At 35.3% G+C, this 22,043-nt stretch overlaps 1 protein-coding gene, 1 long non-coding RNA gene and 1 pseudogene across 3 annotated transcripts; all 3 read left to right on the top strand.

The window, feature by feature from the left end:
- Window positions 1-2,360: 2,360 nt before the first annotated feature.
- On the top strand, window positions 2,361-3,853 carry LOC147941109 (uncharacterized). The gene is made up of 3 exons (XR_015561763.1): window positions 2,361-2,577; window positions 2,928-3,075; window positions 3,149-3,853. It is a non-coding gene; the product is annotated as an uncharacterized LOC147941109 (long non-coding RNA).
- Window positions 3,854-5,031: 1,178 nt separating this feature from the next.
- LOC104700828 (inositol-pentakisphosphate 2-kinase) lies at window positions 5,032-8,336 on the top strand. Its single transcript, XM_087458050.1, has 8 exons — window positions 5,032-5,387; window positions 5,828-5,932; window positions 6,082-6,291; window positions 6,413-6,560; window positions 6,732-6,775; window positions 6,870-6,980; window positions 7,052-7,657; window positions 7,752-8,336. Exons 2-8 carry the CDS (start codon window positions 5,828-5,830, stop codon window positions 7,854-7,856), a joined length of 1,329 nt encoding a protein of 442 aa, XP_087314176.1. The 5' UTR covers window positions 5,032-5,387; the 3' UTR covers window positions 7,857-8,336.
- An 834-nt stretch (window positions 8,337-9,170) lies between these two features.
- LOC104700826 (putative disease resistance protein At1g58390 pseudogene) lies at window positions 9,171-13,181 on the top strand (annotated as a pseudogene). Its single transcript, XR_015561762.1, has 5 exons — window positions 9,171-9,442; window positions 10,007-10,912; window positions 11,019-12,281; window positions 12,410-12,504; window positions 12,884-13,181. The product of XR_015561762.1 is annotated as a putative disease resistance protein At1g58390 pseudogene (transcript).
- Window positions 13,182-22,043: the final 8,862 nt, after the last annotated feature.

Genomic DNA, 22,043 nt, shown 5'->3' with positions numbered 1-22,043 from the left:
AGAAACAACTAATCACATTATCTAAATCCATACCTTACATATGATTTCTTCAGTTAAACAACTAATTGAAATTTAGGATGAACATGAATATTTTGTATTTAACTAATCTTATTTATTTAGTAACTACGATTCTAATCCCAGCAATGTCACCGGGGAAAATATTTCATTAATATCTAGATCAAATCCCTGTCATGTTACCGGGAACATAAATTGTATGCAATGCCAAGGATAACTCAGGTAGAACTTGAGAAGTATCAGAAAAATTAGTAGGGGGACCTATTTGATTAGCATTACATGTTCACAATATCTTCAGATGGACATGATATGTGTTCTTCTTGAAGAACACAAGAGTCTTTATCATTAAAGTGTACTCACCAAGAATGATGTGCGTGAGTGCGTCAGTGGCAAGAGGAAAACATATTGTATTTGGTGACGACAAGGACAAGCTCTGTTCTGGTCTATCTATTTAACATTATAATTAAAGAGACTTTGGAAGAATGTTACAGATTCTAGTCCATCTATTTAGCATATGTATTGTTACAGTAAATCAGGAGCTGCACATGCAAGGCTAAGATAAGAAGCAGAGGAGGAGAGCACGTGCGATATAACAGCTAACAGCTGGAGGAGTAACAGATCAGAGTTGGCCAACGTCACAAAAGAGGAATAAAATGGGTTAACGCTGTTTGTCGGTTTGTTAGCCTTCTATAAGAGCACATGTTAGCTCATCCTTTTCCATTAGGCAAAATCTGAATTGTTGTTTTCTATTTTCTGGGTTTGGTGACCTTGTTCCTCATCGTTGTTGCTGGAGATCTCTCTTTGAGACTCTTGCAGATGAGATGATGATTCTGTGTTTCTTGTGAACGTTGTTTCATTATTTACCAGTTACAAGTTCCTTAATCAATTTCGTTTTACTCTCTGTTCCTTTCTATTTCACTCTCTTCTCTGTTGGTTGTTTGTGATTTCTGTTTTACGTTAACATGTATGTTTATAAGGAAAGGCGAAACCGAAAACCTGACCTAACTTCAACGACAAAAGTTCCCAATTAAAAGTAACTTGAACACGTCAAGGAACTGATTCTTTTGATAGCAGAATCAATATCATCCATGTGGATGCCAACAGCAACCCTCATGAGCATGTGTTGAGGCCTTTCAACAACTTTCCCATTTACTTTCAAGAGGTAAAACCTCTCAAGAGTTTAAACTCGAAGTAATCATAATCAAAATCACGGTCATATATGATTAATTTCACTGTCTAGACGAGCAGCGTTCTGAGATTGAAACCCAAAATAAAGCATGATTCAGCGATACATTACGTACATTGGAAAAAACACATTTTTTTTCATAACTATCCTACCTAGATTACTAGATACATGCTCATCTGTTAAAGAAGCCTTGAGTCCAGTTTTCTCATCGACATGGTGGGACTTGTATGCAACCCTGAAATTATTAATTCAAATAATATAATGAAAAATATATACTCAAAACAAAACAAGAAATAAAATTCCAATCATACGTCTCATAAAATGATTTGTTAGTGTTCTTGTGAAGGTTTGAGATAGCAATCCTAGCAGCAAGCTGAAAATAAATAAAATGGTTTAAATACAAGAATTTCAAGTCATTTATATTTATTTGGAAGAAAAAAGGAACAACACTGACGTACGTTACATCATCCATGTGGATCACTCAATTGTATCCAAGGCCATCATTATTCTAACCCAAAAAAAAATATAAAAATAATAAATAGTGGTTTAGAACACTTTTTTTAGTTTTTGATGTAAACTGATCTTGGCTCAGTTCTAAACTGACGTGGCAAGTTGTGAATGGATACAATTTTTTGCAAACAATTTTTCACAAATTAAAAGAGGATCTGATTGAGAATATATGGAATAAATTTGGACATTAAGCTATGTATTAATTAAATAAAATGTTTGTGTGCTTTAATTAAGTAATATGTTTTTTTTATCTTTAATGTTTTTTTTGTTAAAAAAAATTTGGTATTGTATTTTGAATTGTAGTAAAAGTTTTATAAGTTTGCAATTCAAATTTTATTTTATAAGTTTTATAATTGTAATATGTTTAAGAATATTATATTATTAAATCTTATGATCTTACATATGTTCTCCCAATAACTAACTTCTTAACAAAAGATCTTAACAAATGATCTTACATTATTTTCACAATATTTATACTCTAAGAACACCCAAAAGTGTTTTCCCTATAATGATGCCCTAAGACCTTCTCCATCGGAAGGTTTTAAGAGGGGTTTTAAGGGTTTTGTAGAAAAAAAAATAAACTAGTTAAAAGAAAAAATGATAATAGAGCCTCCTAAATAGTATATTCAAAATTGGTTTAAGAGAGGCTAAGTGTCACATTTGTGTTGGATGAAGAAAAAATAGAATATGGAAAAAATTTATGCCAGATCGAAGGATTTTTTTTTCTCTCTGTCTCTCTCTCTTTCTTTAGTTCCGAATCGACAAAGGAAGAAGATGCACTCCATGGATATGGAATCAGTGGAGGTTGGGGTTGAAGGTGATGGGTATGGAGGAGATATAATGGGCGGAGGAGATTTCGCGATTAGGTAAACGATTTAGGGTTATATGAATTTTGATCCAAATTAGGGATATTTGATTTTTGATCCTCTATTAAATCAGGGTTCTTTAATTTAATCCTCTCTCAAATTAGGGTTCTTTAAATTTTGATCCTCTCTCAAATTAGGGTTCTTTAATTTAATTCTCTCTCAAATTAGGGTTATTTAATTTGATCATCTCTCAAATTTGGGTTATTTGATTTTACATTACATGTTGAATAAAACACGCAATTAGCTGATTGGAAAAGCTAGTTTCCCATCCCATTTTGGGTCTTTAACAGTTTGAACCGAGTCATTTGTTCGGTTACTACAAACTGATGATCATTTCTGTTGTTCATCAGGGTATGGGGTGGTGGCTAAACGGCGGCGTCTGGACTATACTGATGACAATGACCATCATTTCTTGGAGTTCATGGTGAAGCCAACAATCGTTTTTTCGACTGGAGGGTCACATACGGCATCATTTCTCCACTTGACATTCCTCTTAAGGTACATTTTTTTTTGTTTCTTTCCAAAATCAACAAAATATATATGGCGTTTTTTTCTTTTTTTTTTTATAAAGGGGAGTTATGCTGTCAAGTTTTAGAAGGGGAGTTTCAAAGCCTTGATTCTAGCAATGGAAAAAGCTTGGAGACAAGGTCATGGGAAAGTCATCTTCGAAGGTGATATAATCAACAAGTCACATATTTGGTTAACAATCGAACAAGAAACTTCTCGGGTGCATAATTGGGTTCGAAGGGTTATATATATATTTCATGGTAGAATAAGTTTACAAGTGTGGAGTTTCAGTGGACTTAATAACAAGGCTGCAGACCGGTTAGCAAAAGAACATTTGCAACTTCATATGGGGTTTGGAACATACTTGGTATGTACCGCATTTTCTTGTAAACATCAATACGTAGGCATAATGAGGATGGTTACAAGACATGGAAGTAGCAGCATCGGCAGCCCACTCTTCGAGTTTAGTCGTGGTGATTCGGTTGTAGAAACGAACCGAGACTCGTCGAGGGTCACAATGGTAACTGCCAAGCTCATTGCTTAGCTTCTTAAGTCGCACTTTAATTAAAATCCTCTCCAAGTCAAAAGTTTCAACCCATCCATCGCGCCTCACAACGTATAGTCTCTGATTCATTTAATTAATTATTTAAAATTTAAATAAAAAATAAATTTAAAACTAATCACATATTAACATGTGTTTAACTAGTCTCTCAAGAGTTTTTCAACAATTCTCAAATGAGATTTCTTATATCTCACTTCTACTTTTTTTTTATCTTTTTAAAAAAATTGTTGAAAACTTTTGTGTGAATTTTTTACTACACATGCTTAGAAAGAAAAGAAATTTTAGTCCGAAATAGGATTTAATTAAAAAAAAACAAACAAATTGTATGTAATAATGGTGCGTGTGAAAAGGGTAAAAACAAAACCATGGGACAAGGAAACGTAGTTGACGAATCATTAAAGTATTTTTCGTTATAGTCGTCGAGGATTACTGCCAATATTTTCCGTGAAAATGTATTGAGAGAAAAGTTGGAAGAAGAAGACTCCACAAGTAGTTGCTGTTTCACGAGCCTTCCTACTAGTCTGTAACTTGGAGTAAGGGCCGGCCTCAACTTATCATCATGGACATGAGCTGGTGAACTAAAATTGGCCTTTGATTACAATCTAGGAGAGTACATATATATACACGCATGTTTTTCAAATATATTTTTCTAAGATTTGCGATAAGTGAGTTTATTAGTTCTTTGATAAATACAAAAAACTTCGATATTTTATTTATCATCGAAGATCTTGTGATCAACCGTATTCCTTGGTTCAGTTATTTTTAAAGTATTTCTTGGCAAAATTCTTTTAACTAAAGTTAATTGGTTGAAATAGAAAGAATGAAATAATTTGTAGAAAGGATTATAAAAATGTCAATTGTGACTAGAGAATAATATGCTACATGCAATTGATAAGCATGATTTATATATACTTTCAAAAGTTAGTACTACAGTAAAAAAAAATTTTATCCATGCTTGAGACTCAGATTTGGATGAATATTGGCCTTATTTATATGACAGAATCATAATAAAATAAACTTTATAGCTGGTATGAGATGTTAAACACATATTTTAAATATTGTTAAGTTTTAAACTTTATAGCCGGCACCGATGATTCAAATGCAATTTAGAGAAAAACAAATAAAGATGATAAGAGAATCATAATTTAAAAACTTAACAAAATTTACAAAATATCTGTAAAAGTAATTGTGAAACATTGTATGAATATTTTTAATTTAATAATTAATGTTAAAATATTTTAATTGTATTGGTTATATGGATAGTACTTTTTTTTGGACAAACAATTGTTTTGAGACATGAACATAATTATGTCTCTATTTCATATATGCTCATAATGTTCTAACCTATTTTGCCTTATAAATAATCCCTTTTAAATACTGACATTATTATAATCGAAGTTTTTTTTTCAAATAATTTTTAAAATATTAATATAGATGTCTAAACTTATTTTCTGTACATTTTCTCAATCGGTGGATATTTGTTGAACATTGAACCCTCAGAGACGGCATTGCTTGCAGTTACGTTAAAAGTAATTTGTCGTTTTTAGAAGATCAATCACATGGAGACTTGAAAAGTCTGAAGCAAAACGTTTAGTAAGGTGTGATTCTCATTCTTCCAAAATATAACGCAAAACTCAAAAGCATATATATATATACATATATATGTATGTATGTATATATTTCTTCTTCCTAAAGGTCCAGGAGTATGATAGTTTCTCGGCGCCATTAAGAGTCGAAAGAGGTTAGTCATTTTCTTTTATTGTTGCTATAGATGATCTTTTTTTTTGTTAACTTGCTATAGATGATCTTCCATTTTCTCTCTAGCTAACGTTTGATTCTTGACATTATTGTTGCTATTTTAAGAGAAACACAAACTGATGACAAAAGGCTTGAATATATATAAAGTTAGTTAGTAATCAAATGTATATTAGAAAGAAACTGCGTTACAGCGCATGACATATTTTGAATTTAGTGATACATGTAATGCAATCAATTTTTATTTATAGAGGAAGCGTGGTATATATTGACTATAAGACTATTTGTCATGACTAGGGCTAACGTTGAAAGGACTTACGCTTCGCTTAGCTTGTTTACCATTTGATCATTGCTCAAAAGATACGTTATGACTGTTATTTACGTAAAATATGTTTTTGTTAACCTGTTTTGGGTGTTTGTAATCAGATGGAGGAGATTGTTTTGGAAGCAAAAGATGCAGTTGATTGGTCATATAGAGGCGAAGGAGCTGTTAATTTAGTTCTCGCCTACACTGGATCCTCTCCCACTTGCGTACGCTAGCTAGTCTCCTCTTTGAATCTGTTTCTTAATCCCAAAGATGATTCTATATTTAAATTCATCGTTTATGGAATTAGGACGAAGTATATTTACATTGATTGCAATTTTGTTTTGTTTTCCTCTTTTATGGTATATATGTGAAGTTGGGAAAGGTGATGAGGATAAAGAAAAAGCTAAAGAAAGGGAATGAAAATGGAGGAGACACAAGTGGAAATGGTCTTACCAGTCTCGAAAATCTTATTTGGGGAGACATTAAGGATCTTGCATCTTGCCAAAACAAGGAGATGGTGGATTATTTGTTTGCCGAACATGTCATGAGACCTTTTTTGGGTCACAAATATGTTAATGTTGGAGTATGTTTCCCTTTTTTTAGCTTTATTCTAATGCGTTCTAACGGGTATAAGAATTTGGAAGTTGCATTTGGGATGTTTTAAAGGGATTTAAGTCTTGATTAATTATTTGGGAATGTTGTAGATTCGTCGTCTTGTAGCAACGGAGTTTCTTGAGTCTGTTGAGAAAATGGCGACATCTCAGCCTCTTTCTAGGCGAGCTAATCCATCCAGTGTAGATACTAACCGCACTTCGGTGCTTCTCATGGATGATTTAACACGTTTCGCCCACGGTAAATTAATTTTGTGTAGCCAACTACAATATTAATGAAGCTCTTTCTAACATTGTTTTACTTGGCTGCAAGTAAAAGTTGATGTGAGCTTGTATGCTGTCTCTTGGTTAACTCAAGTTAATGATGGATTTAAGCTATGGTTTTTGGTTTAATGATCTCCTCTGCTTTCAGGTCATGTTGAGGATGATAAACCATGCTTAACTGTTGAAATAAAGGTGTACATGATCATTATCTTGTCCTTTCTTTCTTTCTTTTTGGCTAACCATATATTGCTTTTTTGGCTTATATATATTTAACCTGATGAAACAGCCCAAATATGGATTTCTTCCATCTTCAAGTTTCATAGCGGAAGAAAATCTTATCAAAAAGAGTGTAACTCGTTTCAAAATGCAACAAGCTCTGAAGCTTAGGCAAAACGAGGTACTTTTTCTCTTACATCCCTCAAATACAAAATCCAACTTCGAAGCTAACACATTAAAGCCATGCCTCAGATATTAAAAGTCAGTGAATATGATCCCTTAGACCTTTTCTCTGGATCCAAAGATAGAATACACAAAGCAATAAAAGCGCTCTACGCAACTCCTCAAACCAATTTCCGTGTGTTCTTGAACGGTTCTTTGGTATTTGGAGGCTTTCGTGGTAGCAAATGCATAACAACCTCAAAGGTGGAATTAGCTTTTAACCATATACTCAAAGGGATCTTGAAAACCGAAGATGACGACGTATGTGCAAGTAGTTTCATAGAGCTTGTTGCTGAAACTATTTACGCATCTGGAGCTCTAGATCAGCTTCTACACGTTCAAAAGCTTGACAAATATAATATTGAGGGGGTGGTACACGCGTACTATGACTTAATTGACCAGCCATGTAAAGCGTGCCAAGAGTTGGAAAAGAGAAAATTGTCTAATCATTTTGGTGCCATGCATTCAATGTCACATGATGAAAAAGTAAATATTTTGAAGAATTTTCTAATATCTTCCACTGCAACGGATTGTAGTGTAATGGTAAGTATTAGATCAAGAGAGACTGGTCTGTCGAGTTTCTCTTCCCACGGTAATGTTCATCTTGAATCAACAAAGCAAGATTTTGAGTACAAGGTACATGTTTTTTTAATTACTTCCAGTCCAGATTTCTTTTGTTGAATTGTTTCTCTCTTAATGAAACTGAGGCCGGTCCACATATCGCTGGCAGGTACACTTCATTGATCTTGATATGAGACCTTTGAATAGAATGGAAGCCAATTACGAATCAGACAAGATGATCATGAAATCATACCTGGAGATGCTGAAGACGTAAGGAGATCAACCTTGATGCTTCTACAGAACTACAAGCCGAGAAGCAGATTTCGTATCTTAAAGAGGATGCATCCAAATAAGTTTTATTATGTTTCACTTAACGTAAAAGTTTCCTATTGTTTTCACTTGTATCAAGTCATAAGAGTCCCTTTACAATTGCTATACATGGTTTCAACAATATAAAACTAGATGACATGCAAAAAAATCTCATACTTGCTAACAAGATATCTGTACTGATGTGACTGTATCCCGTCTGTTCCGCTTGGTTCATTGTGTTTTCCGCTCCCCTAGCTGGCCTTACCGGTGAAGCCTTTACAACTTTCGAGACTTATTCAGCTTATATATAAGAATATGGAGAAACAGTGCAAAAGCATGGTCATCACCACTTCACCAGGATTCAGTGGGTTTCATTTATCTGTATAAGATTGTTTTGCATTAGTTTAAATGTGTTCTTTATCTTAAAGAACACTATGACGTAGAACCATGAAACGCACGGGACATATATGGTACTAATGGTGTAGCAAATCAACTTAATTGTATTCGAAAACAGAAGAGACTTGTAAATTACACAAAAACAAATCCATTTTACACTTAACAGGCCAAACGTACAAAAGACGTACTAATTGTCAAGAAGCTGATCCGTATTTGACGTATTTCTTGATTACCCAAGCAAATGTGAAGTAAAGAACTAATAAATTATAATCAAATCCGTATTGACATAGCTAAATTATTGAATTCTTTCAGCTAAAGACAAACAAATGCATCATTAAATCTGCTAAAAGAAGAATCTAAATTTCAGATTACAAACATGACAAGGTTATGTTTCTTTTTTGTAAAGGTTATTTGCGAAAAATACGGAAAAGACTATGAGTTTTAACGGAGAAGATAGGTTGATTTGTGATTAGATGAATATAGCATTTAAGCCCTGCGCTTATAATTAACGTGAAATAGTCGACAACAAAGTTTAATTGTTATGAAATTGCAACGACGAAAATATGAGAAATGTATATAGTCATATTGTTATGAGAAATATGACTATACAATGAAATTGCAACGACGACAATATGAGATATATTTCAACAACAAAGTTTAATAGTTATGCGTCATAAAGCTTTAATTTTTAAAGCCCAGTAAGAAATGTAATTTGTACTGAAAAATAAACCCCAATAATTGCTATGCTTCATAAACCTTAGTGTGGCCAGTTATTAGTAGTCGATGACTCATTGTAGTGTCTTTCATTATATAGTCGTCGGGGGCCACCAGCTTTTTGTAAAGCTTGCAATTATTTATTTTCGTGGAAATGTATCAAAGAGACAAGTTGGAAGAAGAAGACGAAACGAAATTATTGCTTGCCACACAGTAAGTAAGATAGAAAATGGATCTTATTCAAAAAAAATGAAAAAAAATGGATCTACTTAATAATTTTTTTAAGAAAATCAATCACATGGAGAGTTGAAAAGCCTGAAGCAGAGAAACTTAAATTACAGAAGCATCTCTCTTCTTCCCCTAAGACTAAGAGGAATCCTCAAAAACAGAAGCATCTCTCTTCTTCCTAAACGTCGACGACAATAGTCCTTGGCGCCATAGGTTAGTCATTTTTTTTAATTGTTTATTTGGTTTCCTTTCTTTTCTTTTGTATTCTAAGCAAATTAAAGATCTTTGTTTATGATGAACAATAGTTCTGTTTATTATAATTTATAAGTGTAATTTACATGAACGCTATATATTGTTAATTTACTGTAATGTTATATTTAAAAATAAACTACAAAAGAGTTCTATCTTATCGAATTTTTGTTCATATTTACATTTTTCCGAATTAGTATTACAAAATTTTATTATTTCTAGTTGTTTTAATATATAGAGATTTTATTGTATATGTTATAAAATTTTATTTTTGATATGTAAATTGAAAATAATAAAATTGTTAACATAAATATATATTTAGTCGAATGAATCTTTTTTTTTTATATAAAGTTACTATAAATTAATACTTTTTTTTGATGTGATCGAATTTCATTTCCGTGAGCAAAAATTACACAAAATTTGATCAAATATGAAAGTCCAATCTTGCTTGTTTTACCACTTCAAACTTATGGCGTTTGTTCATGTAATAGTACGTAGCTTGATTCTTATTTTTATATTGCTAAGTAGGAGCAAATATGGCGGCAGAAGTTGTAGCTGGGGAACTTGTGTCATTTGGAATACAAAAGCTTTGGGACCTACTGAGTCAAGAATGCGAGGGATTTCAGGGACTCGAAGATCAAGTTACTGGACTAAAGCGTGATCTGAAGTGGTTAAGCTCTTTTTTAAAAGATGCAGATGCCAAGAAACGTACAAGTGAGGTGGTGAAAACATGTGTTGACGATATTAAGGAAATTATTTGTGATGGAGAGGATACTGTAGAAACCTTTCTACTTAAGCAAAACCTTGGGAGATCAAGTGGAATCAAGATGCGGACTAGAAGGCTTGCTTGCATTATTCCAGATCGCAGGGAAAATTCATTAGATATTGCAGCCATACGTACGAGGATCTCCGATGTTATTGAAGAAATGAAGAATTATGGAATAATACAACAGATGTACAGTGATGGTGGGTATATGCAACCTCTGCAAGATAGACAAAAGGAGATGCGACAAACATTTCCCAAGGAATACGAAAGTGATGATTTTGTGGCATTGGAGGCAAATGTTAAAAAATTGGTTGGATATCTTGTGGAAGACGACAACATTCAAGTGGTTTCCATAACTGGAATGGGTGGTCTTGGTAAAACCACACTTTCTAGACATGTTTTTAATCATGAGGATGTAATACATCATTTTGATAGACTCACATGGGTGTGTGTCTCGCAAGAGTTTACCCAGATATCCGTGTGGCAAACGATCTTGCAGAATCTCACATCTAAAGAAAGGAAAGATGAAATCCTCAAGATGAAAGAGGTTGAACTCCACGGTGAGCTCTTTCAATTGTTGGAAACATCTAAATTATTAATTGTTTTTGATGATATATGGAAAGAGGAAGATTGGGACCGAATCAAGAAAATATTTCCACCGACAAAAGGTGACTTCTTATGGTAGTATATATATTCACACTAGCCAATTGTCATACGTACTCAATAAGCTAACTAACTTTTTTTTTTTTGTTTTTTTTTTTTGTTATTGGGCAGGTTGGAAAGTGTTGCTTACTTCTCGAAATGAGAGTATCGCTGCGCCTAGAAACAAAACATATGTTAACTTAATAGCTGCCATCCAACAACAAACTTTCAATCTACCGTCACATCTCGCAGAATTTTCTCACAAGATCCCACAACATTACATGTTGATAGAGATATAAACAATCCAAAACTTCGATCTTTCGTGATAGTTCAGTTAAACGTGATAGGATATTGGAAGCTATCAGGATCAAGCTATAAAAGGTTAGAACTTTTGAGGGTGTTAGATCTCTCTAGAGCCGAGTTTCGAGGAAGGAAGTTAGCTTCTGGCATTGGAAAGCTCATCCACTTAAGATACTTAAGCTTACATGATGCTACGGTATCTCATTTACCTTCTTCTCTAGGAAATCTGAAGTTGCTTATCTATCTAAATTTAGATATTTGGGTAAAAATATTTGTGCCCAATGTCTTGAAAGGGATGCAAGAATTGAGATACCTTGCATTACCACGGACTATGCATGAGAAGACAAAATTAGAATTGAGTAATCTAGTAAAGTTGGAGTCTTTAAAGAATTTCTCTACACAGAGAGTAGCAGCTTGGAGGATCTTCGTGGTATGTACAGGCTAAGGACTCTCACCATCAATTTTTACGAGGAGACGAGTATGGAAACTCTATCTGCATCAATATTTGGACAGAGGAATCTGGAAAATCTAACAATAGAGGATAAGGCTAATTTGATGAAGGGAGAGTGGACTACTGTTTTTGATTTCGCTCATCTCAAAAATCTGAGTTTGGGATTGTGTATGCCAAGGCTTTCTAAAGACCAACATTTCCCTTCTCACCTTACAACCTTATCTCTATGGCATTCTCATTTGGAGGAGGACCCGATGCCAATTCTAGAGAAAGTGGTTCAGTTGAAAAAGGTTCGTTTATCTTCTAGATCTTTCAGTGGGAGCAGAATGGTTTGCTCGGGCGGTGGGTTTTCTCAACTGCATGAGCTTTCATTAGTTGGATTAGAGGAATGGGAAGAGTGGGTAGTGGAAGATGGCTCCATGCCCCTTCTTCATTCTCTGAGTATTTGTGAGTGTCCAAAATTAAAGGAGCTTCCTGATGGGCTGCAATTTCTCTATTCCTTGAAAAGGATGATTGTTGACCAGAAATGGGAGGAGAGATGGTCGGAAGGAGGATAAGATTATTATAGAGTCAAACACATTCCTTTTCTTGGATTCATTCAAATAGAATGAGGCTCTCAGCAAGTACAGATTATATGTACACAGGTAAATAAAATTTCCCAAGATCTTCATTTCATCATCATCAAGTACACAAAAAATCAGTCATTCAGAGAAAGGAGTACCTGTAGAACTAGATCGCGGATAAAATAAACTATGTTTGTTTTCAATTCCAGGAAAGTGAAACATACATGTGTTGGACGAATGGTCTAATTGTGACTCTCCTTGACGACATATGTGACAACAGAGCCAGTCATCTCATATAAAAAAGGTAACTCTTATGATCATTTCTTAGGAGAGATTCTGTTAGTATAGTCATTTCTCTTGTTACTCTTACAAAGTCCTATATAGTATCTTCAGTACAAGGTCTATTTCTTTCAGGGGAAGTCATGTAAGAATGAATATATTAGGTAATGTTCTTGTGATATGGTTGAAGAAACAATTGCAAAGATGGGTAAGAGATGACCATATAGATTTAGTGATTGTTGGTTGGGAAGACTTACTCACCTCTCGTCATCTCATTTCTAAAGCCAAGAACTATAGTATGCAAGTTCTGTTTAGCTCATACTGTGCCTTTTGCTGTAGTTGTAGACGGTCTTTGTTTCTTAGGAAAACTCTGTTGAATTTTCATATTGCTTTCTTACATGCAGAGACTCCAGGGGACAAGGTGATTAGCTTTTGAAGCCTTTCTGTGTGCTAATTAAGTGGACAAAACTCTTGTTTTTGTGTGTTACAATTATAAGAATCTGAATTTTATGGAAAAATATCTGCTAAATTCGGACGCAACGTGCTATTCTCAAGCTTGGCATTAAAGCAACAGAGAGAATTTGATTGAATTTTTATTTCAAAATTCTGTTTTTTGTAGATGAATTGTTGTCTTGATGTGTATTCTTGTATAATCGATCAGACTTTACGATTTCTATTGGAGTTTCATGACAAAAGAACAAATTTACATTTTCATATATCAACATTGGTTATATATTGCTGGTGTAAGTGATGATGATATGTCGACCTCAACACTCATTTAGTCATTTTGCTGGATCATTCCAAATTGATATTGTATCACAGCTCTAGATGGCTTTTTTACTTCTTTTTTTTTGTTTCTTTTATCTCGTTCTATCTGAGCATCTTTGTTTCTCTTTCTGTGATCAGAAAATCCTGTGTTTTTAGAGTTTTAAGAGTAATAGTGTGGCTGTAGCTATGTTGAGTGTACTAGAGTCATGAGTGTCTTTAGGAGTATGCTTTTGTGTAAGTGTGTAGTGTAGTAGTATAAGAGTATGTGTGTTATGTAAGATTAATCCAAGTTTTATAAAATGTAGTTTCATAAAGAAAAACGTTTCTCCTCTTTCTCTCTAAAACAAAGAAAGAGTTAACTGTGAGAGTTAGAGAGATGAGAGAAACAAACCTCTGTTTGTAATTGTGAGTGAGACAGAGGTGTAGATGGGTGAATGTCAACAAAAACTACACATTGCGGTGCAAATATTGATATATACGGTGTAAAGGTATAGAGAAACACAACACACTGATTCACACTTGGAACGCGTCAAGTCAACGCTTTTCTATTCAATCTTATTAACAAAATTTATTTTTGATACAATTTTGTCTCGACCCTTACTCAACCTATTCTACCTAATAGGATTGATCCCGACTAAGAATGAATCTAAGACTTTCTCTTTTCTATCTAACACAACACCCTGTGTAGATCTAAGAGAAGACAACTCACCCTCTCTCTTTTTATCTATAAGAGAAGAAAACAACCCTCTCTCTATCTTATCTAAACTCTCACCAGTGTAGATCTAAGAGAAAGAAAAACAATTCTCTGCGCACTTTATCATCACCCTGATTAACGTCACAGAGAACTGGGAACACCCCTTCTAAGCCTTATCTTTGTGGCTTCGAAGTTTACAACTGTATCCATATTCTAGAGTGCTCAAATTGGCTCGTGGCCTACTCCTAAAATATATATACACGACTTGAGAAACCCTAGAAGGGATAAGGAAACTGCTTGCTCCTCAAGCTTATCCTTTCCTTATTTGTTGCAGAGAATATTCTTCATATCTCCAAGGATAAGGAAATTGTTGACTGCTCAAACTTATTCTTTCCTTATTTGTCGTGGAGAATATTTTTCATATCTCCAAGACCAATCTTGTCTCTATCTTCAATGCCAAGTCATCAACTTTCCTCGACATATCATCACATCCACTCATGTCTTGCCACGTCAGCTCACACATCCATGTCAGCAACCCGGGCGCCTGTGAACTGATGAAGCTTCCTGATTGGTACAACGCTCTGTTCGGTACAATGACTTGTTCCTCACAGCGAGTTGTTCCAGAATCTGCTTTTACAATCTCCCCCTTTTTGACTGAGTTTGATACTCAAGCATCTCTCTGGTTCATCCTGAAAAGACACTCCAACAAACACAAGCCAAAAAACAGAACAAGCAACAACTAGACAAAACAATAGTCATTATCTAGCAAAATCAATCAACAGCTTGTTCAAACAGAACTATGATTAAGAACCTAATAATCAGAAACCCCAGCGGGCTGCAACGGAAACCATGTTCTTAATAGCTCTCTAATCAGACTTAATCAATTCGCATATTCTCAATCATTAGCAACCTAAGATCAACCAAGTAATCAATTAAGTCTCTCCCATAAACAATGATTCTCCCCCTAAACCAATTCTCCCCCATAAATCCAGAACTCCTTAACATTAGGCATTGATTAGAATTATATCAAAAACCAGAACCAAAATCATTCTCCCCCAGCTTGAGTGATCAACTAAGTCAAAAACAGACATATGTATCACAACAGTATACTGAGTTATGGGAATCACTTACCTGCTAACAGTGCTTCACATCCTTAAGCACTTTGATGATCAGTTTCGTCGCCTATTGAAACAGCTTCATGTTTATAGGCATTTTGACTCTCCTTGCAACCACAACTGGATGTTGGGCAATAGGACGCTAATAGTCAAGAATTCGAACATCAAGTAGCTTCTTGATCGAATCACAATGTGAATGTGATCATACACAAGCTTTGCAGGAAAAAACAGTCCCTTGTGTATCATGTTCTACACTTATCAAATCTCTGCTTCATTGGAGATAACCTTCATTCTTGCATCTAAACCAGTTTCTTTGAATGATTCGACACAGATCTTGTTGCCCTTACATGTCTAGTACCAGCCTAGACATTTTCTTCACCACAATCAAACAGAGAGTTGATTGTACATGTGAAACTCCAAATCCATAGTTCTTTGAAAAGAGCATTCACTATCTTGATCAAACCCCTTGGCACTTGACAGAGTAGTCCAAGAATCTCACACACCTTTGCTGAAGCAAACACATTCCTGAGAAACTCAACAGTTGCATGCAGCATCATTAAGAGCAAACACGATCGTCCGTTTGTTAACACAAAATTGTCCAAACATGCATGTATGATGATGACCAGAGCATCACATCTCCGTTGTCCATGTAGACACCTGAACTTCACGGCGATTCAGAGAGCTATGTCACCCTAACAGATCAACCCTATGTCGATTCAGAGAGCTATGTCACCCTAACAGATCAACCCTATGTTGCATGTGCCTTTGAAATACTTGACACTCCTTTCAGCAGCTTGCATGTGTGATACTAAAACACTCACAACTTGCAAGTACATAACATATGTCTGGTTTGCTGTTAAAACACATCTTCAGACAACTGATCAGCCCACCGTACCAGTTACCATTTACACAATCTCTTGAATCATCTTCTAAGATAGAACATTTTCAACTCACATAGGTGTGGCTTCATCTTCACTCCTTTGTTACTCACATGCACTGATCAAACCTCGTGTCGAAGTGAAGGTGCTGAGGCTAGCAAACTCTCCTTAGAGCTTTGTATGATCACTCATGCATTGTTCTCCACAACTTGTCCACGTTTGTCTCTTCTACAACAACATCTATAGACATAGTAACCACCTCTGTAGCTTCGCCTGTCTGAGATATATCACATTGTTACATTTTGAATCCATTTGCAAAGCTTTGACTTGCCACGCCATTAACAGCACCCGAACAACTCTGTGTAGTAGCAGCAGACACAACAACTCTGCCCTCCTGAATCCTTCCAGCAGCTTCTCGATGGAAGTGATTCTCACAGTTTCCTGACTGCTTCAGCTTACACTTAACAACAACTAGTTAATGCACTTCTTCTGAGATCATGTCTCTGGGCATCAGAGAACATTGCTGATTGAGTTTTTTTGCTTTTGGATTGGACGACTTCCATATATAATAGCTATTATCAGAGCGCTGAGTTTCGACCTAATTATTGTGGTACTCATCAACCGCCTGGCATCCTTTCTCGGTGAAGGTAACATCTAAATCCTTGTCACTCAGCTGACTGATGCTAATCAGATTGGCTTTTACACCATCAACAAGCTAAACAAATTCCATAGTGGACAGATCTTTACAACGAGATACACCTTTGCCACTGATTTTACCTTCATCTTCATCTCCAAAAGTGACCATGTCAGCTAAGCCTTCCTTGATTCACAACCATGTGTATTTAACAACCACTATCAAAGAACCAGTGTTTCAACACAACAGTCTGTTGATCATCAACAGTGTGCGCAACATACCAGCTCACGTCACGCCTCTTGATGTTTACTCGCCTGTATCTTCAAACATCTTTGTGACACTCCTTCAGATGCGTGAGTGGTATAGTACAATCCAGACACTTGAAATAGGCAGCTTTGTGGAGGCTCTGGCTTGCATAGTAACAACGACATGTTCTTTTGTTCAGATCTTCGACACTTCACGGTTTTGCCCTAGCTTCTGTTCTTGTCCTCTTCTTTCAACCTTGTGGAACTTCTTTTGGCGTATGAGTTGACTTACACGATTCTTAAATTTGTAACAATCAACCTTAATATGACCAGTCACACCACAATACCAACAACCATGCAGTTTCCCTCTCAGGTTGTTTACAACAGTCATCTGTTTAGTCTTCTGCAGGTTGAACTCAGACACTCGTTTGACAGCATCACCTTTGTTTTGCAGCCTTCTGACCATATACAGACCCGTTCACTACACTCATGTCACCACTTGAGTTTCCTCCATGGTTGCTCATATCACAGTTTGAAATCATAGTACCTTTGTGACTGATCAACCGCTTGTCCAGATCCTTTCTTCCTTTACTCAGCCTCTTGTTATTCTTTAGCTGATCCTCAAGACATTGTCTCAACAAGGATGAAATGACTTTCTCCTCAGACAACAATTTCTCAAGCGTGAAGACTCTACAAAGCAGCTCTTCCTTCTCAGGCGTCCACAGCTTACAAGGCTTTATTACAGTTTCTCCTCTCATGTTCGTAAGTGTTGTAAGTGACCATCCATCTTCAACAGTGAACCAGGCTTCCATATCACAACTCTGAATCATCTGTCTGATTTATGCTTTCCAATCATCATAATGCTCAGCGTCAAGCATCAGCTGATTGTTCTCATCAATGAGCTGTTGTGGATTCTCCATACATCGTCTCAAGATCTCACCTGTTGAAAAGATAAAAAAAATTCTTTTATCAGGCATCTGCTCTGATACCAATTGTAAAGGTATAGAGAAACACAACACACTGATTCACACTTGGAACGCGCCAAGCCAATGCTTTTCTATTCAATCTTATCAACAAAATTTATCTTTGATACAATTTTGTCTCGGCCCTTACTTAACCTATTCTACCCAATAGGATTGATCTCGACTAAGAATGAATCTAAGACTTTCTCTTTTCTATCTAACACAACACCTTGTGTAGATCTAAGAGAACTAAGAGAAGACAACCCACCCTCTCTCTTTTTATCTATAAGAGAAGAAAACAACCCTCTCTCTATCTTATCTAAACTCTCACCAGTGTAGATCTAAGAGAAAGAAAAACAATTCTCTGCGCACTTTATCATCACCCTGATTAACGTCATAGAGAACTGGGAACACCCCTTCTAAGCCTTATCTTTGTGGCTTCGAAGTTTACAACTGTATCCATATTCTAGAGTGCTCAAATTGGCTAGTGGTCTACTTCTAGAATATATATACACGACTTGAGAAACCCTAGAAGGGATAAGGAAACTGTTTGCTCCTCAAGCTTATCCTTTCCTTATTTGTTGCAGAGAATATTCTTCATATCTCCAAGGATAAGGAAATTGTTGACTGCTCAAACTTATCCTTTCCTTATTTGTCGTGGAGAATATTCTTCATATCTCCAAGACCAATCTTGTCTCTATCTTCAATGCCAAGTCATCAACTTTCCTCGACATATCATCACATCCACTCATGTCTTGCCACGTCAGCTCACACATCCATGTCAGCAACTCGGGCGCCTGTGATCTGATGCAGCTTCCTGATTGGCACAACGCTCTGTTCGGTACAACAACATATTCCTCACAGCGAGTTGTTCCAGAATCTGCATTTACATACGGGCCATTGGGAGACCACAAACCACATCAACAAATTCCATATCAGCTTCAGCCATAACAACTTTGTTATTCTTCTCATTGATGAGAAGACTCATATTAAACTTTGGTTACTCTGATCTTTGAGCCATCACAATAAGAGGGGACAAAACAGCTAGCAGAGAAGTGTGTTTAGAAACAAGTTCCAGCCGTGATGATCTAAGATGCAATAGGTGTTATATAATCTGACATTAATGACTCCTATCCTATTACCTTAACCAAGAAAAATTTTACGCTTCCCCAAGAGGCAAGACCGTATGAGTTTGAATACATGTAGCAAGAGTATATATATTTTGTCTTTAATTAAAACAAATAATGCAATCAAAGTGCATCGATTCAGGAGAAACTGTGAATTTAGAGAATATGTTCCTTCTTATTCATCCAATATGTAGTGTAGAATATATATAATTAAGGTCATCTGAGCGCCTTAGTGAGAACATCTGCGAGTTATTCCGTCGTGGGTGCACGAGTTGTAGAAATTGTCCCATCTTGAATTGCATCACGAACGACGAGACAATCAACCTCAATGTACTTAGTATGCTCATGAAAAACAAAATTAGCTGCAGTATGAATAGCTGCTTGACTAGCACAAAACATACGAGAAGGTGTAGTTTAAAGGACACCATGATCCAAGAGTAATTGATTAAGCCAAATTATTTCATCAGTGACTCTAACCATAGCCATATATCCGACTTCAGCGGAAGAACGTGAGATGGTACGTTGCTTCTTAGTTTTCTAAGATATGAGCGATCCACCAAGAAACACAATATATGCGCTCAAAGAGCGTCTTGTTAACGGACATGAAGCATAATTAGAGTCACAATAAACACTAAGGTGCAAATCAGAATTAGCTTCCATGAAGATATTTTGACCTGGTGACCCTTTAAGAAACTGAAAAACACGAAGAGCTGATTCCCATTGAGTCTCGCGAGGAGCTTTCATAAATTGAGACAACACATGCACACAATAACATAATTCTGGAAGCGTGGTGATGAGAAGATAGATAAGGCGGCAAATGAGGCGGGTATACTACATAGGATCTGGAAGAAGTGGACTAGTATCAAAAAACTGAGATGATGACCTTGTTCCATAGGAGTAAACTCAGGTTTACAGCCCAAAAACCCTAATATCAAGAGCATATTTGCGTTGGGATAAAAATATCTAGTCGGAAGTACGAGCTATTTCTAATCCAAAAAATACTTTGCTTTGCTGAAATCTTTCATATGGAACAAACTACTCAAGTACTCCTTAAATTTGATGAGAGTGGGAATATCATTACCACATACCAATGAGTCATCAGCATAGACCAACACTCGAAGCTCTCTCTCACCACGAGCGAGTAAGTGAAAAAAGTGAATAATCTGCATAAGATTGAACAAACCCAAACGTGGTCAATGCATTAGCAAACTTTGAAAACCAAATATGAGGCGCTTGTTTAAGAGCATAGCATTATTACAAAGTTCATCTTGCATCGCTTCTTTGTAACTCCGAGGTACATGACCAGCAAGCACTCCTGTGTGAAAAGCTTTATGACCGTAGAGAATAAAAATAGCATATTAACAAAAATTTAATTTTAAAATTTGTTTCAAGGTATATCACGGATTATAATCTAGACATATATATATATATATATATACGTATTATATGTGTTGCACATGTGTTTCTTATGGCATCGCTAACCCTACCGTATTTTAGACTCAAAACTTTATTATAGAGCAATATTTGTTCTATTTCTATTCTATATTTTACTTTTTTAGAAAAAAATGATAAGATTGCTCTATATATAGAGCAACTCTATTCTCACCTCTATTTTTTTATACTAACTCTATTTTAGAGTTGAAAATAGAGTAATACATTGGAAAAAAACAATGCTATATTTTAGAATTACTCTATTTTAGAGAAAAAAATAAAAATATACATCGGAAATAGACATATTAACCCATTTTGTTTTTCTGGTTGTACTGTTTAATTGGATCAATAAGATTTCAAATGTAACGGAGTCCTTTCATCATGTTTACCTGTTTATTATGGGTTTTAAACTTTTAATGAAAAGGTTGACCACTAAAAAAGAGGGGGTAAATTAACTATTGAAAGGAGTTTGTGTATAATAAACTTATACACAATTTACCAAGAAAAGAAAAACTAATATTGTGCGTGTGAGAAGGGTAAAAACAAAACCATGGGCCCACGAAATTTATATACGAATCATTAAAGTGTCTTTTACGAGCCAATATTTTCCGTGAAATGTACAAACGTAGTCGTCGAGGAAGGTTAATATTTTCCGTGAATTGTGACTAGAGAATAATATGATGTTACATGTAATTGATAAGGGCAACCTCAATAGGGGATATATTTTTAGGGTTCTTATAATTTTGAATTAATATAAGATGTACTTTTAGTTAAATAAGAATTTTGGGAAGCATAATTATAAATTTTCCCTTTAATGGTGGGTTTTTATTTTGAGTCTCTTAATTTGATTTTTTTTTTGAAAATAAAGGAATTAAAGTAAAATATGAAATTTTTGCATATTAAGATATATGTTTATAAAATTATTGCATTTCATAAAATTTTGAACATTGAAAACATTAAAACATAATAAATAGAAGTACAAAGTGAAAAAAAAGGGAAAATGATTAATTGTATCATCCAAATTTCGCCCAAATATTCTTAACCAAATCATCTTGCAACTGTTTATGTTTTTCTTGATCACGAACACTCAAACGAATGTTCATCATAGTGGAGACACATGAAGGTCTGGTTGTTGGTAAGTTGGAGTCCACTTCTGAAGTGCGATTGGACTCTATGTGTGTGAATTCAGATGCCTTAAACTGAGTGTACCTATCTCGTTCGTCTTCTACTATCATATTGTGCAATATGATACATGTTCTCATTATATTTCCAATTTTTACCTTATCCCAAAGAAGAGCCGGATTTTAGACTATGGCAAATCGAGCCTACAAAACTCCAAAAGCACGCTCGACATCTTTACGTACAGCTTCTTGATGTGAAGCAAAGAAAGACTCTTTTGGAGTTTGTGGCAGTGGAATAGATTGGATAAAAGAAGACCATTTTGGATAAATACCATCCGTGAGATAGTAAACAACCTTGCATTGGTGTCCGTTGACATAGTATTTAACTTTCGGAGCTCGACCGTTTAAAATATCATCAAACACGGGAGAGCGGTCAAGAATATTTATATCGTTTAATGTACCTGGAGGTCCGAAAAAGCATGCCAGATCCAGAGATCTTGTGAAGCTACAGCCTCTAAAACGATTGTTGGCTTGCCAGAACCACGTGTATATTGACTTTTCCATGCGGTTGGACAATTCTTCCACTCCC

The sequence above is a fragment of the Camelina sativa genome, chromosome 7, assembly GCF_030686135.1.
Source record: "Camelina sativa cultivar CO46 ecotype springtype chromosome 7, ASM3068613v1".
Classification (NCBI taxonomy): Eukaryota; Viridiplantae; Streptophyta; class Magnoliopsida; order Brassicales; family Brassicaceae; genus Camelina; species Camelina sativa.
Note: the sequence above shows the minus strand (reverse complement) of the source record. Positions and strands in the feature narration are given on the sequence as shown.